The sequence below is a fragment of the Teleopsis dalmanni genome, chromosome 2 (genome assembly GCF_002237135.1).
Source record: "Teleopsis dalmanni isolate 2A chromosome 2, ASM223713v2, whole genome shotgun sequence".
Lineage (NCBI taxonomy): Eukaryota > Metazoa > Arthropoda > Insecta > Diptera > Diopsidae > Teleopsis > Teleopsis dalmanni.
Window position 1 is genome coordinate 143,824,742 of NC_051847.1, and position 11,686 is coordinate 143,836,427.

Consider the following 11,686-nt stretch of genomic DNA (forward strand, 5'->3'; position numbering starts at 1 on the left):
ATACCACTAATCTTATGTCACTGATTCCGAAAATATCGAATTTTGAATGGCAAATTTTTGTTTTGTCACACTGTGCGCTGTGGTCCCGAAAGAAGAATTACAAGGTTGCAATCGGGAGTTGTTGAACATTTTTTTTTTGCAGTAGGTTTAAAGCATCAAAAGCCATAGCATGAGACTTTAAGCCATTAAAACGACCTCTTAGGAATGAATGTAGAAGATTTCCAGCGTAATGCGAAAACTTCATACCAATTTTTAATGAGGAGTGATGTGGGCAATAGGTTTAATGCTTAGAAGTCTAGGTTTATCTAAATCAGAAAGTATGAGCTTGGAACAGGAGGACGGGGAGTATGTCTAGGGGGTGGAAGTTAATAAACGTGAGATATATATTTTTTTACTATTTCGTGTTTCAGTCTGGTAAAAATTAAAGTTAATTTTTTTGGTTTTCGGTTTAATTATGGTCTAAAGCCTTGCTGCTTATGGAGATTATTTTGAAAAGATATATGTATATATAATCACTATTACTTTTTTTACATTATTCTGATTACTTTTATATCAAACGTTCTTTTATATCAATCTCATAGGTTTAATATATTGATATCTTAAACAATTTATCTTTAATATTCAAAAGACGACACTCATAAAAATTGAGCATGGCCTTAATCAATATTCAAATCGAAGGAAAACTATTTATTTTTCTAGATACAATTTTCTATTGAGTATACAAAAATGAATTTGCATAACATACTTTAAACTGTATTAAAAAAAAACAAATAAAAAAAAACAAAGTGTAAAAACGAAATGCCATCCATAAAGTCAACTTGACAAACTATACTCGTGTATCGGAATTAATTTAATTTTTAAAATTCACTGAATAAATAATAATCGTAAATTTTGTCTATTTGTTTATTTATCTGTAAATATGTGTTTGGTTGTTTTTTTAACTGACTATTTGTTGTTGTTGTTGTATGTCTTTCGCTTGGCTGGTTTCTGCGCATCCAAATACATTGTCAGGATAAGGACGATAACAATCGACATTACAATCACATAAATTCCCAATTCACATTCACACCGGAGGAAATCAAATACGATAACAAACACTACAAGTACCTCAAGTACACCGCCTACAAAAAGGTAAGAATGAGTGTAGTGAACCAGCCAATGTCGTTGGTGGTGCTCCAAGTAGTACAAGTATAAAGATACATAAGTGCAGATACATATATATATATAGATATATAGATATATAGATATTAGTATGCAATATATTTGTTTTTGTTTTTGTTTTTTCTGTTTGTGTGCATTTGTATTATTTGAAGAAGTGTGAAAACGGAAACGGAAGTGTGCATTGGGTGTAATACATAGTAAAGTGCGCTATCGTAAAGGATGTACTGTGCTGTACTGTGCTGTGCTGTGCTTCTGCTATGCATGAGCTGTTGCCTTAAATATTTAATTTGTGTAGCATTTCGCAGAAAAACAACGACGATATGAAAGAAATCTTAACAATACAACAAAAATGTTAAAGCAACACTTGTAATAATACAAAATTGCTTTAAATTTACATAAACAAATTGCAAAACTAAATTAAACTTAATTTTACATATAAAATACAGTTGAAGTTTATTTTTTTAAATCAACAGGATAATCAATATCAAGAGGATAAACACAAAATTCGCGGTTACAATGAAGTAGTTGAAAAGCCACAGAAGTACATCAAGAACAATAACAACATCAATAGTGGTGCGTATTTTGTGGTTTACAAATTAAAATAATTTTCTTTCATTAATTCATGACTTACAGGATATCCATCGAAGTCACCTGAATGCAAACCACAACAATTGACCGCAATTGGAAATCGCCTATTGGATTGGTTTTCAGTAATTATGGCCGATAGCAAGAAACGTCGACAGCACAATCAAAAATCGAAAGCACACTTCCCACCCGCCTGCAAGACAGAAGCCAAATGGATGTTCGGACATTTGGATTTGAACAATGATGGCTTACTTTCACTGCAGGAAATGTACGATTTGGAACATGATCAAAATGAGCGTTGCATTAAACCATTCATCGATACTTGCGACTTGGATCAGGACAATTCAATAAATACACGCGAATGGTGCCGCTGCTTCGAGAAAACTGATCGTCCTTGCGCTGCTGTAAGACGAAGAATTGCCGGCGACTTTGCAGGTGAGATAGGTACAGGTGGAATTTTATTTCTTACAAAAGACTTACTTTCAATTAGTTTTTTTTCCTCCCAAATGTACTAAAATAAAAAATGTTTATGGAAAAGTGAAAGTATTAAGCACGCAAAGTAACTTATTCAAATATTCAAATATAAAACATAAAACACAAAACATAAAAGAGGAATTTAAGTTTTAATGAGCTTTTGCAAATTTTCCCCAACAGTTTTAAAAGTTTTTCTACCTTACAGAATATTGTATGCTTGCTAAATATTTAAAATAAATTCACTACCGAAATGCTTTACACACAATTTTTTTCCACAATGAAATTTAATTTTTAATAATTCCTTTAATTTCTCTTAAAGCTTATTTAAATGCTTTTTGCTTTTATAAAGCAAAAATTTCATCCAGCCAAAGTTACTCATAAATTTGTTCATTCTTGTTTGATATTTTTGTGAATTAGGCGCATATGCACCTGACTGCGATATTCAAGGATTCTACAAGCCCACCCAATGCCACAATTCAGTCGGAGTTTGCTGGTGTGTGGATAAACACGGCGTTGAGTTTGCCAATACACGCACTAGAGGAAAGCCTAATTGCGGTAAGTGTGCACGCAAACTACAAATTAAGGAATATTCGAGTATTCAGTATCGATTCAATAACGTGCAAGTTAAATTATTTAATAATAAATAGATTTATCAAATCTCAGTGATAGCAGATAATTATTTATTCAAGTAATTTAGTTGAATACGAGGGATAACTGTAGGCGAATTGTTTTCAATACTTGCCTGCAAATTCAATACTTGAATAATAACTCTCGAACAAGACATTAACATTAACATCAACATTAACATTAACATGATCAATTAATAATTATAATTCAATAAAATACATTACAATAAAATCTCTTCAGTGATTGAGAATACCCAAGAGATCAGCACATTACAATACTCGCCTGACATTGTCTTTAAATGCCACGTTGACAGGTTATTTGGATATAAAATTAAATGAAAATGAAAATAATATTTATTTTAATTTAAAATTGACTTTTATAATAAACTAAAGGATTTGCTTAGATTCTAAATCAAATCTAAATTAAATCTAAATCAAGTTATTGAATAGCCTTTATCCACACATAGTATTTGAAGCTAAATATTAAAGATATATTGAACTAATATATCTTATATTATTTAATTTAAGAATCAAAAAAAAATATATATAATTAATTAATTCAATTTTTCCATAGCTAGTTTCTGATTTCGTTTTAATATAACACAGCAAATGAATGAACTATATATATTATATTATCTAATTTAAGAATCAAAAAAAAATATATATAATTAATTAATTCAATTTTTCTATAGCTATTTTATGATTTCGTTTTAATATAACACAGCAAATGAATTTGTTAATGAACTTTCACAGCAAATTAACAAAACCCAAATTCGAACATACAAGTTAAGTACGGCTTTAAGTCAGTTGGCTAATGAACATTGATTCTGAGCTTTAAAACTGGCAAGGCACAAGTTCTTCAACCCTTGATACTTGAAGTGTCAAAAAATTAATTAGGAATAAATAAATATAAATATAATTCTAAAACCACTGATAATAGATATTTTCCAATACTCGAAATAGCCAAAAATTCAATTAATTATTAAATAATAAAATTTTATTGAATAATTTAGTACTTTCATCAAAACAAACGATAAAAATCAATTTTTATTAAAGTAACTAAACAATCCAAATTTTAGCACATGTTAGGATATAACATTATATTTTATAGAACAATAATACAAGAGAAGAAATTTGTATCCAAATAAGCATGCTCACATCTTAATAATATTCTTCCAGACAGAACTACACTTTATACCCAACGCTCGATTGAACTACAGAATACATAGTTTTTCACTGGATATTTTATAGAACAATAATACAAGAGAAGAGAAGAAATTTGTATCCAATTAAGCATGCTTACATCTTCATAATCTTCTTCCAGACAGAACTACACTTTATACCCAACGCTCGATTGAACTACAGAGTACATAGTTTAAACGTAATAAACTACCGTAAACTACCGTCACTTTTACATACGAATCATAGGAATTCATAGAATTAATAGAATTCATAGGAACTGCGCTGTTACCCATTGAAGCTATACGTTTGAATATAGTTTCCTCTTTGGGAGGGAGCGAGTCCAATCTAACACCTCTGCTGTTCTTTGCGTCACGACACTTGGTTAAAAAGTAAGACCACATTTACCACAACACTTCTATTAAGAAATCAATCTCTATTCGTCAGGACAAGCGAAGCTGTGGGTCTTGACCTTAGTAGTAATATAGTAAATGGATTTAAACCAGAATTTTATTGTATTTTTATTCATTGTAGTAAGATAACTAATTCTATGTTAAGATTAAGGTAGTGATTCACCAGCGCTAACATTATCTTTTGTAAAAAATCTTAAACAAGCTACTTATTTCACCAAAGACATAAACCCTAATTCTTTTAAATGTTAAATGCATTTTAATACTTTGAATAAACTTCAACATTTTATGTCTATGCATAAGAAATGTTCCATTTACATTTAATAAATCTAACATGTTAAATCTAAGCAAGAAACTAGTTACTTCTGCATATAATAGTTATTATGTTAGTATGAAACTTGTGTTATAATTTAATACATTTTCAACTCAACAAAATCCTTCTAGTTTATAATTGTTTATATATTTAGACGAGTAATGTTAATTGTTTTAATTGTATGGCGTTCAAACCTCTTATTGAAGTGCCGTCACCCTCATGGACCCATACACACCTTGGTGATTATAAATCCATACCTTCAGTACATCGTCCGAACATAAGTGTTGTTTGGTCACTGGAACTATTAGAATACAGTAATAAATATAAATAAATAAAGGATGGCATATCTACCCCAAATTGTACAATAACCTCAAAATAATTTAAGATAATCAGACTTGCGAGTAATAAGTAATTTATAGACATCACACAGATTATCATAAATAAATCCTTTTAAATAGTTTTAAAATATTTTCTAAAAACATAGTTTCGTACTCTGTGTACATTTACTATATATGTAGGTATATATATATATACCTTTTTAATATATAGGATTGAATAACCAATAATATAGGAGTAAGAATTAATTTGTGAATGTCAATTATGTTTGACAATCTTTTTAAATAGTTTTAAAGTAATGCAAAAAATAAAAATAAAATGTTAAATTATATGTATTATATTTATAGTGCAATGCATAGATTGGTTCTTAATAACCACTTATAAAGCAATAAGAGTCAATTTGTGATTGAGTGTTACTTATTTTAAATAAACTTTATAAGCAGTTTAGAAATAATTCGAAAAACATAGAATATTCTTTAAATTTTTATGATTTAATGACCTCATAAATGGAAATAAGAATCAATTTGTGAGTGAGTGTCAGTTATTTCTGATAATCTTCTTAAGTAGTTTTGAAGTAATTTAGAAAATATGAAATATTTTTCGTAATTTATTTTAATGATAATATTCCAATTTGCTTAAAAATAATTTTACACTTTTGCAAAAGTTTTGCATTCATAAAGTTTTTGCATGAAATTAAATATTTTAGGTTTACGGCTTTAATTGCCAAACTTTCTGAAAATAGTTACAACCTCTTTACTATAAGTGTTTTGGTATTTTTATCCTTTCAGAATCGGTAGTAAACAACGCATCATCACTTACATCCGACGATGAGGATGAGGAAACCGACGACGAAGATAGTGCGGAGGGCAGTGCTGATCAAATGCTTGTATTTTAAATGAAACTCAACGAATATTTTGATTTTTAAATAAAAATATATTAAAGAAATATCTACAAACAAGCAAACTAAACGCATTTTAGTAAAATCACTTATGAAACAGAGAAGGATTATTATTTTGGTTTAATCCAAAACCAAATGCAGTAAGAATATATAAAATGCATATAACCTTTAATATAACAATTATCTGCAAACAAAGTGCAGTAGTGCTTAAATCTGAAAGAAATTTTTGAATTTTTGAATTTTTGGAACTGCAAATAAATTAAATACAAATAAAATAAAATATAAATTCCACAGAAGACAGCAATTAAACGGATAAATATTTAAGTAAATAATTGAAAGTTTTGATGCTTTTAATTTCCATAACAAATACCAAAATTATTATTAAATAAAAATTATGTGTAAGTTGTCAAATCATTAAAATTGCTATTAAGAAAATAACTAAAATAATTGTAGAGTAATTTGTAATTAAATAAAAAGAAATCATTTAAGACATTTGATATACAAAAACCAAAGTAAAACAAAATTCATTGTTAAAAGAGCGTCAAATTTTATAAATGCAAAGCTTATTTAAACTTAAGTAAATTAAGAAAAATTAAGAGATTTAATTTTAAAATTAAAATTGCACTCATTTTTGCTAAAAGTCCCACAAGAAAGCAATTTAAATAATTATTAAAGTCAAATTTTTGGTTGATTTTGAATCCGTCTTTAGCTTTTAAAGTAGTAAAATTAATGTTGAATTAAGCTTAAGTTAAAAATTCATCTAAAACATAAATAAATGAAAATATATTGTATATTTGAATGTTTTGTTGGAACACGCTAAAAATCCGCCCAATACATTTTGTGATAGGTTTTGAAAGTAATTCAAGCTAAATCAAATCTAATAACAATTTTTAATTATTAAATTAAAATGAAGTTAAATCACTTTTTGTTGTTATTTGTTTGTGCAGTCAAAATGCAAGGCTTTATTGAGTTATATATTGAGTTTAAATTTATTTATAATATAAACACGCTAATAATATTTATAACAATTTAATATATATTATTATTATCAAGCATAATAAACAAAAGAAAAAACCTGTAACTGCTACCTTCAAAGAGAAAAGTGTTGCCAACTGTAGTTTATTATAGTTAATGATAAAATGTATAAGGCTTTAAGGCTTCATAGAATGACTGCAAGCGCTATAGAACAATAGAGGAAGTGAGAAATAGTTTGATAAGAGCAAATTATTAATTATAATAAAAAAAATAAATAATAAATGTTTAAAAAAATAACACATATATATGCTTCTTTTAAAGATATCACTTTTTTAAGACATAATTTATGATTTTTTCACATATTACTACAGCTACTAGATGTGACAACTTTAAATTTAGTTCTGCTAAATGAATAGTTAATTCAACGTTGTAATGTGTTGTAAATTTAAAAATGTTTTCAATGGTTTTTATTGTGTTAATTTAAGGTAAACACAAACAACATTTTAACATAAATATTTAGTTAATTACAATATGAAAAATTGTTTTACATTTTTAAAGTATCATACATACTTTCAACATATTTTAAAAGAGTACTTAATATATAATTAATTACTAATGTTTTATGTAAGTACTAATGTTTAAAATAAAGTAATACTGAAACTTCACAGTAGCTCTGAAATTTTCAATTATATTGAATATTTGTTGTATTTAATAACAAAACTTTTAATGTAAAAATGAACTTTCTTAAGATTTTTTATCAATTTTTCTCAGTGCTCAGATATTTACATAGGCGTAGCCAGCGGAACCCATAACGAAATTTCATTCCTTGACAAAATTACTATTTTATTGTAAAAATGTTACAGATTTATGTAAATTAAATAAAACGAACTCTTAAAATTAAACAACAATAAAGAAATTTTGATAGAGTTCTTTCCTGTTCAGGTTCTTGACTACGTTTATGAATGAAGTGGGTGTTTCCATACATACAATACCTAAGAAATACAATGAGTATATATTTCCATTAATGTTTTGGAAATATTTTATACAGAGATTCACTTTCTAATAATTATAAATATCTGAAGTAATGAATTCTAAATTGAATTGCTTTAAGACAAAATGGCTTGAAGAATTAATTTGTGAAATGAAAGGTAGAAATATTAAAAATTATTAAATGTGTTGTTTGAAAGAGATAATGTTTTAAAAGAAATCCATTATCATATATGCACTCATAATATATACATATACTATGAGTATATACATGCCTTCAATATATATGTATATAACATATATGCACTGAATAAATATTGGAGTTAGCATTTTTCTAAAATTTCCACATAAAACAATATTTGGTTTACTACGAAGAAGTTTAAATTATTTACAGTTAAAGTCTTGCCGATGATATTAAATAATTAGTATTAAGGTCGTGTGCGAGTTAGGCTAAGTTGCGTTTTAAATGAGGGAAATTTTAAGTTGTGCCGGTAATGTAGTGATGTGCCGATACGTGTTGATAAATGGCTAAATGTGTGCAGTGCAAAATATCCCAAAAAATCTCCCATTTGGTTTAGCATCAACTTAGTCTAACTCGCACACGTCCTAAAATATTCTATAAAGTAAACCATCATTCACACACTTATATCTTTTATTTCAAAAGCAAGTCACTTAAATACTAATGCAAATCACAATTAAAAAGTATACTTAGAAGTTGTCTAATGCAATAAACCGTTGATTTTAATTAGGAATATCCTTAGAAGTACACCTTACATAACACACTGTTGATTTATATAATAAATTTAAGAAATAGATTGAGGAGTTATTAACAAATTTGTGTGCTTAATATATATAAAATTTAATAATAAATTTATTATAAACTATAAGTCGTGTTAATATATAAGTGAAATTAAAACACACATATATGTATAAACATATATATAAATGTAAAATCACTTAATATTTAAGAAGCATTTTTAGCCATAATTAAATGATTATTGCAATAAAAACAGAATTTATAAAATTAATATATAGTAAATTTGTGTACCAATATATTTATAATATTTTATTTTATTTTATTTTATTATTTAATTATTTCAAAGCACATAAATTACTCTTAACTAAAATTTCAGTATACATATATAAAATTTGCTTAATTTTATATATATAAAAAACTTAATTAAAAGCGTATATATAAAATAAAAAAAAACGAAAGAAAAAAAATCATTATTTGTAGTATAAATTATACAAATATTATCAATTGGCTAGTATATAGATGCAGAAATGAAAACAAATAAAATGAAAATAATGCAAATTTTAATTTATAAGAAAATATTGAATTATTTATTTAAACTTAAAATCATTTATTATATTTATACAAGAAACCATCATTAGGCAATTTTGTAATGAATCATGTAGTACACAAGAACAAGCTCTGCTTCAAATAAATAAATAAATCCTTGTAATCAAAAATCAAAATGAATATCAATTACCAAATTAATCTTATTATATATCTATTAGTTATATAAATTTGTTTAAGTCATTTAACACACCGTCTCACATTAATTTTGAAATATCTACAAAATTTTTACTATCATACATATATAATATAAGTTAAGTACATACATATATACATATACTCGTACCTACATCTATACACATGTATTGCTTTCTATATACAAAGTGCAAGGATTGAAGTGAAATATTTTGCAAATTGTAACTTTTTGAACAAACATCACTAAATAAAATAATGTAGGTAACATATTTATAAAAGACAAAAAAAGTGGAAACTTAATTCTTTACACACCACAAACATTCCGTAATAATGTAATCCTAAATATTTATATTTGTATTTGCATATGTATAAGTTGATTTTATGATGTGTTTATTAATGGAAAACTTAATATAATAAAAATCATTTAATGCTAAAAAGTTATGTTTTCTTTTTTTTTCTGTGGATAAGGAGATGAAATGCTTTAGGCAGCGTTAAACCGACCGTCGCCCGATTTACCCGATTCCAACTGTAGAGTACACGCATTAAAACAGCCTCTCTTCTTTATCGAGATTACTCCCCCAGGATCGCTTTCAAGTAACTTTAAGGAGGATCCTTTACGCATTAGCTATCCACACCGTATACTCCTTGTAGAACCAACGGTCCCTGGAAAATCTCGAGTTTGCTTTTCGTTTTAGCTTAGTTTGCGTCTTAGTCTTTCTTCTTTTTCTTGAGCACGTTTCTGATAAATTGTCTGATTTTATTTCAATTTGCTGCTCAATTTTTTATTTTCTTATTGAAACTCCCTACTGTGAAGTTACCTATATGCTTTTCTAGTAACGTTCTTTCACTATGCCATTATTCGCAATTAAAAAAAAAAATATGCTCAGCATTGTTCCCGTCTGTTCCGCAATATATACAGTTTCGATTGCTCTACTTTTTTCATGACCAGATAGTTGTCAATCTTGCGAAGTTCATTTATATCTATGATTTTACATTTGAGATTAGCTTCACTGTCCATCTTCCTCTTAAATCGAAAATGTGTTGAATTATTTCCCGATTTCAGTTCCCAGCGTTTACTCCGTTCAAAGGCTTGTAGGTTAATAGGGCTGATTCTGCTGTTCGCTAGAACTTCTGCCGCGGGTATGGTTTGATACTCTCCTCGAAGTGCAGCAGTCCATTGCACTTAAAATTTCTATCCAAAATTGGCATTCGTAAGGTAGTATTTGGTTTGTGCTCGCCATAAGTAATATTTCCACCATAACTACTACAGAGATATCATCTGCGAAAGCGACGAGATGTTAGGCATCAGGTATCATAGTTTTAGGGATTCCATCGTATATCATGTTTCACAAATCGAGGTCCAGAATGGGCTTTTGTACTATGCCTAAAGTACTATAGAATATTCGTGGGGTAAGACATGACTGTGAACGAAAACCTAGACCCACCTGATGCTGTTCGGAGTATAAATGATAGTGAGTGAGTTTCACTTGCGGCACCCGACCGGAGATGTAAATTAGGTAGAACGGCTGTCAAAGCCCATAACTTCAATTGTCCTGACAAATCTATGTTTGGCTCTTTAATGGTCGTATCGTGGTGACTGTGGTTAAAACCCAAATTTATAAAGATAGAATGACTGCATTCATTACTTTCATTCTATGTGAAGTTGCATTTTACAAGTGGATGCTATGCTCTAAAGAACAGTGGAGGTATTAAATAGACTTCACTACTTACCCAAGGACGGAACTATAACCAAGTAATTTGGTATGTATATCTGGTGAGTCTGACATTGAATTTGTTGTTATAAGCATCAATGTTGGTTTTCAGAAAATATTGGTGGGGTGCGTGTATAATTCACACAAACGCTTTAGTTGCGAACCATTTTTTGATTCACTGCAACCCATTGCGCTTAATTTCGACTTCTTAGCAGTACTTGGCGATTTCAATAATGACCTTCTCTCAAACTGTGGTAATGTTTCCCGTTTAAATGATCTTATTGCCATGTCGGGCTTAAATATTGTCAATAGGACCATACCTACTAGATATGCCAATAATGTTAAGCCTAGTCTTCTGGACATAATTGCAGTTTCTGATATAAGCAAATTGTTGTTGTTTGAACAGATTTCATTTGTTTCAGATCATGACCTACTATTTATTACGCTTGACTTCAAGAAAACTAAAAAATCCATCTCAACTAGATTTTCTTTTTGGGATTATAAGTCAATTGATTCAGTGGGATTATTTTGTGAA

At 28.1% G+C, this 11,686-nt stretch overlaps 1 protein-coding gene across 1 annotated transcript; it reads left to right on the forward strand.

Annotated features, from left to right (window-relative positions):
- Positions 1-948: 948 nt before the first annotated feature.
- Positions 949-6,222, forward strand: LOC119675882 (proteoglycan Cow-like; the record flags this gene model as incomplete). The annotated part of the gene is made up of 5 exons (XM_038087098.1): positions 949-1,131; positions 1,635-1,734; positions 1,795-2,181; positions 2,638-2,775; positions 5,873-6,222. Coding segments are annotated over 5 exons (915 nt in total), but the record flags the coding sequence as incomplete, so codon positions are not given.
- Between the last annotated feature and the right edge of the window lie 5,464 nt (positions 6,223-11,686).